Raw genomic sequence first — 8,985 nt, 5'->3', positions numbered from 1 at the left:
AGGCTGCTCTTTTCCTTATAGGGCAAAGTCACACGGTGACTTGTGACAGACCAGTTGTCCCCCCACCACCATCCCAGGGCACTGTTGCACTGCATGGCTGGCTGTGCATCCCAAAGCAAACACGCTGCTGCCCCAAGTACTTCCAGTGGTTACGTTTGCCCTGATTAAACTGGGGTGAGGACATGAGGAAGCACAAGGCCTGTGGTGTTTCCTGGCCCCTGAAAGAGCCCCACCAGACAAAGCTGAGATAGTGTATTACAGGGGATTTAGGAAGAGAGGAGGTGGTTTTTAGAAGCAGCACTGGGCACAGGCTTCAAGCCCATCCTTTGGCTACAACAGTTTCCAGTGTGACAACTGATGGGAACAGGACTGCTCCCTGCTCACAGTCCAGCAGCAGGGACATGCATCCTGTGTCCACCCTCAAGAGCAGAGAAGCTGGTGCTCAAAACTGCAGGCTTCATTGGCTCCATCCAGCAGCAGCTTTGCTCACTTATATTCACCTAAGAAAATTCAGGTTTTTCTTGTAAATAATGGTCTGTGAAGAAGGTTAACATGTCAATGCCTCATGTTTTCCTGAATTTTCCACTTTTCTGGCATACAGTGTTATGCCCCATCAGACATGATGAGCAAAACCAGCCTGTCCTGACCACTCCACTGATAGGCACCAGTTCATAGCATGTGTTAAGGCTTTACTGGTCTTCAGACCTTTTCCCTAAAACTTTCTGTGTCCTGGTCACCAATTTTTTTCAGCCTGCTACTTAGAAAGACTTTGGATTTGAACATTACCCTTCATCTCCTCATTGGATCACACACTAGCCTTAGTGCAGCCTGCTGATAAGCAACCCAAAATATAGTTATATAACCCTTATAATCCTATAAGGAACCTAAATATAGCTATTTAGTTTCTGTACAAAGCAGATGTGTGCAAAAGCTTGGTGTCTTTCCCCATCATTGGGAAATCCTAGGAATTCATTTCTGTCTTCAAATACATACTCTACTTCATGTAAAGTTGATGGAGGGCATATAAGTGTATGAGGTTTGTAGACAGAGATAATATCACTTATTAGATCAAATAATGTAACTTGAAGTAAATAGAAAAGATTTCGACTATCAAGCCTTTAAATACATATCCTGGCAGAGAGAGTGAGTGAAATCTGAAATACCCTGTGTTACTTGTGTTTGAATAGCAGCAGATAAGACATTTTATATACTCTCAGAAATGTCCCCATCTCCTGCACAGTACACTATTGCTAGCAAAGCAGCCTGCAGCAGAAAACTCATGAGGCAATTCTTAGGAGGCTCTTGGTCAAAACTGCCCTTAGCATCTTATGCTCATCTCACAATGAGCATCTGCTCAATAATTAGCTTTTGAGCTTAGGAAAGGCTGTGTAGTGGCACTAATAACTTCAGACACAGTTTTAGGAACTTCACAATTCTGAAAGTTTCTTTTATTTTACTTCACTGCTTATAAAATGGGCAATATGTTGCCAAATGAACACTCCAATAGAGACAGATAACAAAATGGTCCAGTGAAAGAAAAAGGTGTGAAAAGCAGTTAGCATTTCACGAAGACTGATAAGGCGGAAAATGTTTTGCTTGGTTTTTATATGGTAAATAAGTCTTTCAAAATCTGTTTCAGGCCTGTGATCAAATTGGCTCTCTGTAATTTTTTAAGAGGGGGAGAGGCACAGCAGATGGAAAGGGACTGAACCAACTCTATTAAAAACCTGGTGTTGCAATTTTTTTCTAAAATGAGGCAAAGAGAGTAATGGGGAACCTACCATAACAGCAGCTCATCTGTTCAGTCACTTGATGTATCTCTTTATTGTTGCAGTTACTGAGACTCAGCTTTATCTTGTGCGTGAGCACAATAGTGACACCATATTGAAATGTGTAAATATATTTTCATAAACTATGTAAAACACCTCCTCTTTACTGACAAAATGATGCACTTAGAATACATGAAATCCTGAGAAAATGCTGCTGCCTCGGGTTCCAGATTCCTCTGATTCCTCATCTGAGTTTTATTGCACGTGCACTGTTATCTGACAAATATATCTGCCAGACTATTTAAAAAATACTTTGTCTTATCATTTAAACAGCTCCTGTCAATGTTACCTAGTCCTTGTTCACACTGCTATCCCTGTGAGTGATGATACAGAAATAGATCTGGCTAAGGTCGGTGTGTGTAGCCCAGATCCATAACACTGGCATTTCTTATTCCTGTCTGCAGTAAAGCCAAAGTATTTTTGAAGAAATGAAGGCTTCAAAAGGGACAGCAGTAGGGTCAGGGACAAGAACTGCTTTTTCTGACTTCATTTCCCTCTGCTCAGTTCTTGTGACCCACGATTTTGCTGGGGTTTCTGATACAAGGGTGTATTGTCCCCTTGGGTACCAGCTCACACGTTAAGCCCTGGTGTCCCACACAGTCGGGAGGAAACAGAGGCAGAGGACAGGAGGAAGAGGGCAGGAACAAGGTCGGAATAGGACGACTCCTATAGCCAGATGTTGATGCAGAAGTCACCTATGCCCTGATGAACTACTTCTGTGGGGCTCCACAGACACAAGCCTTTGGCTAAACACCAGCGATGCGCAGGGCTTTGTATCCAACTGAGTGTGGAAAACATCTCCCTGGGGAAAAAGTGAAAAAGAAAAAAAAAGAGTGACTAAAAAATGAAACAAATGAAAGGAACTCCGCAAATCCAGATGTTGGAATTTTCCAATCCCCCTCGCAAGACAAGATAAGCAGGGGATAATCCTTGTTTATATAACTTTTCTTTTTTTTTCTTTTAAAAATTTTTTTAATAAAACCTGAGACCAACAGGCATGCTTTCACCAGGTTTGTGTGCTTCTTTTCCAAATCCGCACCGAGAAGTTTCGCTAGGGCCCGCACCCCCTCGGGCCGGGTGCTGGGGAGGGTCCCCTTGGGTGGGCACGGCTCCCCGGGGGTCCCTCGGGCAGGGCAGTGACGAGCACTGGGCCGGCTGCCCTGGCTGAGAGCCGGGCCCCTCCTGAGTCCCGGCAGGCCTCGTTGCGGGCCGCTGGCCCCGCACAGCCCCTGCCCGCCGCTCGGACGGACATTCCCGGCTCGGAGGCGGCCCTGGGCCCCCCGCCCGCCCTCAGCGGGCCGGCGCAGAGCGCGCTGCCGCCGCCGGGGGGCGCGCTGGCGCCGCGGCCGCCCCGCGCAGGTGGCTGAGGGGCCGGGCCGGGCCGGGCCGGGGCTGCCGCGGCGCCCGCGGCCCTGGCGGGCAGCGGCCCAGGCCTTCGGTGAGCGGGCAGCCGCCCCTCCTGCGGCCTCCAGCCCAGCGCCCACCCGTGAATTCTTGACTCCGGGGAGCAAGGACGAGGACGGCGTCAGTCTGTGCCTAATTTCCCACCGAGCGCGCGTTGCGTGGCGGGCCGGCTTAGGGCTGATCTGCCGTCCAAATAAAGCAGCGCGTCTATTTCTGGCCGTGGCTTGAAGAGGAGCAGATCTCATGTACCATGTTGGAAGTTCTTGAAAAACAGCCAACGTACAGAGGTCAAGTTTCCTGTACTGACAGCAACTTAGCGGGATGTGAGACGGCAGTGTCCTTCGTGAGGAGCTGGAGAACTGGGTCACTGTGTATCCTTCACTAATCACTGGGTTCCAATTATAAATTACTTTGGTCTATTTGGAAGCAGCGTGGAGAGGAGAGAGAGGATGTACTTGAAAGCCTGTAACTGCCTCAGCCATGGGAGCCAGTGGGAGCATTGCCAAGGGGTTCATGTCGGCAAGATGAGGGTCAGGCCCCCAATATTGCTCAGTAGATGATATAATGAATAAAAAAAATACACACTTGTGGTATCCACTGGGATCTGACTCTTCATTAAAAATTAAGGGACAAGGCAGACAATATGATTGTTTGGCAAATTTCCCCAGGGTCTACTTTTAAGAAATCATAAAACCCCTTAGCGATGCCTTGCCCAAAGCCAGTGCTTTCTGTAGCTGCTGTTACTCAGGGGCCGCAGCCCTCAGTTTTACATAGAGTTGTACACAAATACACTCTACCAGTATGCCCATGGAAGTGCCTACTCTTGGAAAATCTTGCATGGAAGGATTTAATGTTGACAGACTTAAGTAGTGATGTCTCAACTGTGAAGAATCTGTTGTTTAACCAACTTTATGAAGCAAAAGTGTCTATCATTAAAGTGAGAGTATTCCCTTTGGTTTTAGAAGATCATTGAGGCTTTAAACATCTATGCAATTTGGTATGCACATAATTTGATAGTCTGTTTTACAAGAAGTTGATTAGAATCAGAAGAATCACCCTAACTCCCGCAGAAGAGGGCAATGAAATGTGCGCAGATCAAACAGCCTTAAAATGGAAAAAGGATTTATATAGTGGCAAATTGGGCAATGGCTCTTAAAACTACAGCTGTAGTCTTCTAAACACTCTTTTACGTTATTGGTGAGTTGGTAAGTTATGATTTACTGTCATTTGATGTAAAATTAACTGTCACAAAACATTAGCAATCACTGGCTGAAACCACAAGGCTGCTTTTTAAAAATTCTTGGTATTGAGTTTTCTAGGAATGGACTGTCACTGCCTGCAGAGTGCGTTTTTGTCATCTCAGTTTTTCCCAGAAGCATACACTTCCTTCTTTTTACCTTTGCTAATACTTTAATATTCCTTTTTTTCATCCATAAACATGTTAGCTGCTTTGTGTCTGTAAGGCAAAGAAGGACAAGTATCACTTTCTCACCAGCTGGGGCAATCTTAGAAATAGTAATCACTTTAATTTCCCAGCTTGATTCAAAACACTGCTATTTACACTTCCATTGTGTGGTGATATCCTCCTGTTTACGTGACCAGGTTTAAAATTTAACTACATCCACCATGCTGTTTTTCTTGCTAATTCAGAAGACAAGGATTAAAAAGTAAGCAAAAAGAAGGCTCAGTGGTACTGCTCCTCTGTGGAACTCGGGAAGCATGGCTAAACAGGATTACATGTATTATTAGGGTCCCGATCCCACAGCCCTCACCAAACTAATAACTTGTGCAGGAGCTTTGCCAAAGGCCGAGTGAGGGCAGAAGGCAGCAACAGTTGGCACTTAATGTCAGCTGCCTTAAAATAATGGGCATTTTTCTCCAAAATATTTTAAGTAGACCTGTATGTATTTGTGTCAGTGGCTTCAGGTGGCAGCAATTCCTGGGGGAGGGGTTCAGAGATGTCCCACTGTGGAATACTTCAATCATATATTCTCCTTCTCCTAAGCCACTGGAAATGAAATGAAACTGGTTCCAGTGTCACGCAGATCTGGATTGATGCAGCAATATCCTGTGTTACCCTGTGAGGTAAGAGAGAGGCGGAGGGTGACACCCACCACCCTCCCTCCCCACCTTACAAGCACTTTTTACATAGCTCTTCCAGGTGAGATAAAAAATATACAAAAGAACAAAGTCTACTATATAAATGAAAGCAGATTTATAAAATTACAAGTTTAATAGATAAATATAATAAATACTTTATGCATCATAACTCTGGACAACTACATTTAAAGCAAGTATGTTGGCAAGTCACAAAAAAAAGTTGCACCCTCGGCAACTTTATTTTTCAGAAAACCACACTGACAGGCATATTACAATGTAACGCATGAGGCTTTATGCTGTATGTTCAAATCCCGCTCACCTACCGAGTTCACCATGACATATATATGGGTGTAGTGTACTTTCTATCTTGGAATTTCTTTTTGCACACCAACACGGTTGTACAGATAAGATGTTATGTTCTACTTACCAGGGACAGTGGGGAAAAGTTTTGAAGAAAAATACTGGTAAATGACTTCTAGAAAAACTAAAGCATTTCTTAACTTTTTATTGACATTGGCAAATTAAAATAGAATAAATTAACAATATTTTCTCAAAAAAATGTTTTGTACAAAAATACTGTCAAAATTTCCTGAAAAGCTTTCAACACAGTAGTATCTTTTCATGTACTGAATAAACTATATTAGCACAGTGTCAAAACGCTGAAGACAGAAACAAAATTAAAAAAAAAAAAATCTGTGAAATGTTTGCCACTAGTCAACATTCCATCCACACCATATTATTGTCTGTACATATGGGGGAGGGGGACTGGGTAGCAGACTTTTTAAGTAAGAGTATTACTTTTCCTGATCTGGAAAGGTTTGGCCCACATCTGTTAAGCTTCCAGTTTAGCGTATTCAGAAAAGAAAAAAAAAATTAGTCTGCACTGCAATGCATAGTTAAAAATTAAGCAAGATGGCAGCTTTTGTGCAGTAGTATCTGCCCTTCAAAGTTCATGCAACCAACTAATGCAATTTTTTTCCCTGTTCACTCAGAATTTGAATGCAGTTCAAGTCACTGGAAATCATAGTTTACAAAATCCACAAGATTAAGCAATTTGCCAAGATTAATATCTAACAGTCCGGCACTGTGGGAATTCTGGGCATGTTACTGTGAGGAAATTAAGAGTGGGAGGTCGGGAGGGGGGCAACCAACATAAAAAGGCAGAGTTCGCTAGATATTATTACTACAGGAGGGGACGTGAGTGACAAAGCTACAAAAAGAAAAAAAAAAGTGGCACCGATTAAAAAAAAAAAAAATTATACAAGCGCATAGTTGACTCTGCTTTCCAGATTCTCACCTTTTCAAGCCCTGAAAAGTGAGACACCGTGTCTAGGGGAATGTTTTCATTCGCACCGATAAAAGTCCTTTGTTTGTTTTAAATGAATCAGCAGCTCACCCTGCTGGGCTGCTGTTTGCAAACGAAGTCTGTCATGAAGTCAAACTCGTTCTGTCCCAACCACAGCTCGGGAAGCTCCTTGATGCGATCCAGCCCCATTTCGATGACTAAGGACATGAGGACCTCCTCGTCGATGAAGTCCGTGTCTATGACATTGGGCGGCAGCATTGCCGCGGGGACGTGGGGGACGGCGGGCGGCAAGCCGCTGCCGCCGCCGCCGCCGTGCTTGGGGTTGCAGTCCCTGAAATGCTGCTGGCTGCCGCCGTTCAGCTGGTGGCTACCGGCGTGCAAGTCCGGCATGTAGTGGCTGTGCGGGTACGGGTGGTGGCTGAAGTACTGGTTGTTCAGCTTCTGGAGCTGCATGCTGGCGCTCAGCTGCCCTCCCGGGCTGGCGACGGGGGGGGCCATGAACTGGGAGCCGCTGAAGCGGGCGGGGGGCGGCATGCTGCCGGCCGGGTGCCCTCCGCTCACGCTGCCCGGCCCCATGGCGTGCCTCACCCCGCTGCTCGCGTTCATACTCCCAGCTCCGTAATGTATATGGTCGCCCATCAGGGCGCTGAAGGCGTGCTGCTGCGGCGGCTGCTGCTGCTGGTGGTGGTGATGGGGAGTGGGAAACTGCCCCATGCCCATCCGATGCGCAGGGTGGTGGTGGAGCCCGCCGGATCCGTCGGGGAATCGCCCGTGGTTCATGGCCATCATGTGGTCTGCCATGGCTCACCTGGAAAGTTAGCGTGTGAATATATTAGGAAAATACACCCTCCTCGGACATCCAGCCGCCCTCTCCCGGACCAGCTGCATCTGCCTGGCCCTGGCAGAAATTACTTCGCTGGTCCTGCAGTCCTCTCTCTCTCCTTCCCGGTGGAGGGAATAATAATAAAAAAAAATCTCCCAAAAATCTGCAGCGGCTCCACCGTGGAGTACAAAAGGAAAAATAAAAGGAGAGCCCGCGGAATGAGAATCCCGGTCCCCTCCGCTAATCCGGCGGGCAGCACGCATTCCCACTCCAAGTCGCGCGTACCTATCGGCGGGGAGCGTCGCATTCGGCCGCCGCCGCCGCCTCCCCGCACGCTCCGGAGCCGCCCAAGCCCCCCGGCTTCTCCCTCGAAGGCAGCGGATTCCCACGGCACTCTCGCTAACTTGAGCGGAACAAGCAAAGAATTGGCAAGTCCCACCTAGCCGCTGTCAGTAACTTTTGGAATCAAGTCCCAATTATTTTGGTGAAAACACGGTCATGAGCAGATAAGGACATGAAGCCAAGCAGCTGAAAAGCACCTTTCCTCGCGTGTTTATACAGTCACGTTTTTCCTGTTGCACACAAAAGGGACACCCGGCACCAGCCACGAGAACCGCCGCACTCACCTCCCGGCTTCTTTCTTCCTCTCCTTCAAAGGTGGCGGTGGAATCAGTCAGCGAGAGTCACCCAGCATAGAGAGGGCTGCTCCGGCTCCCTCTCCCCGGCGCTGACGTGACCGGCGCCGCGATCGCTGCCGCAGCCCCGGAGCTGGTTCTCGCCCCTCCGCGAGGCGCATCGGCACTTGCCAACAATGAGCTGTGTTCCTTACACGGCTTTGGCCGCGGCTAATATAGGATTTCAGAAGGGAGGAGCAAAACCCTTACAGGCAACCAGAAGTAAAACCTGGAGCAAGCGGGGCGGGGGGGGAGGGAAAAGGGGGGGAAGAAAAGGAAAAAAAAAAAAAAACCGAGCGCCCAACACCCAGCGCGCGGGCGCAGGCAGCGGGGCACACGCGTGTTCGGCGACACGCGGGAAGGGGACACCGGCTCGGGAAGCACCGCGCACCCCTCGATCAGCGCCTCCCCCGGGAACAAAGCGGGGCTCCGCGGCGGGAGCGGCGCCCCGCGCACCCCCCGCACCCCGCCGCCGCTCTCCCGCCGCCCACGGCCCCGTCCGGCCCCGCGCCCCGGCATCGCCGCTGCCCCTTGCGCCCCGTCCGGTCGTGTCGCTGCAGCGCCGCGGCCGCCGACACGCGTGGGACTGAGCGCTCCGGGCAGGGCGAGTCCGTCCCTCCGGCGCCGCCGTGGTGCAGGTGCCCCGATCCGCCGGCGTGAGGCCCCAGAACCCGCGTGGGCGTCCACGGGGCCGGCCCCTCCCCCGGAGCCGAGATCCGAAATCCACCTTTTTCCACAAACGGGAGCCGTATGCGGGAGGTGTATGTGGGGATACCGGCACGCTCCCCACTTCCCACGTCCCTCCATCTCCTGTTTTTTGCCCGCTGCCACCCGGGCTGTGCAGGGCGA

General features: G+C 48.9%; 1 protein-coding gene across 1 annotated transcript; it reads right to left on the bottom strand.

The window, feature by feature from the left end:
• Window positions 1–5,447: 5,447 nt before the first annotated feature.
• CITED2 (Cbp/p300 interacting transactivator with Glu/Asp rich carboxy-terminal domain 2) lies at window positions 5,448–8,363 on the bottom strand. The gene is made up of 2 exons (XM_063151424.1): window positions 8,089–8,363; window positions 5,448–7,447 (listed from the first exon to the last, which is right to left on the bottom strand). The coding sequence occupies exon 2, from the start codon at window positions 7,438–7,440 to the stop codon at window positions 6,718–6,720; it is 723 nt and encodes a 240-aa protein (XP_063007494.1). The 5' UTR covers window positions 7,441–7,447; window positions 8,089–8,363; the 3' UTR covers window positions 5,448–6,717.
• Window positions 8,364–8,985: the final 622 nt, after the last annotated feature.

Source organism: Melospiza melodia, chromosome 3 (genome assembly GCF_035770615.1).
Source record: "Melospiza melodia melodia isolate bMelMel2 chromosome 3, bMelMel2.pri, whole genome shotgun sequence".
NCBI lineage: Eukaryota > Metazoa > Chordata > Aves > Passeriformes > Passerellidae > Melospiza > Melospiza melodia.
The sequence above is the reverse complement of the archived record's forward strand: the minus strand, read 5'-3'. Positions and strand labels throughout refer to the sequence as shown.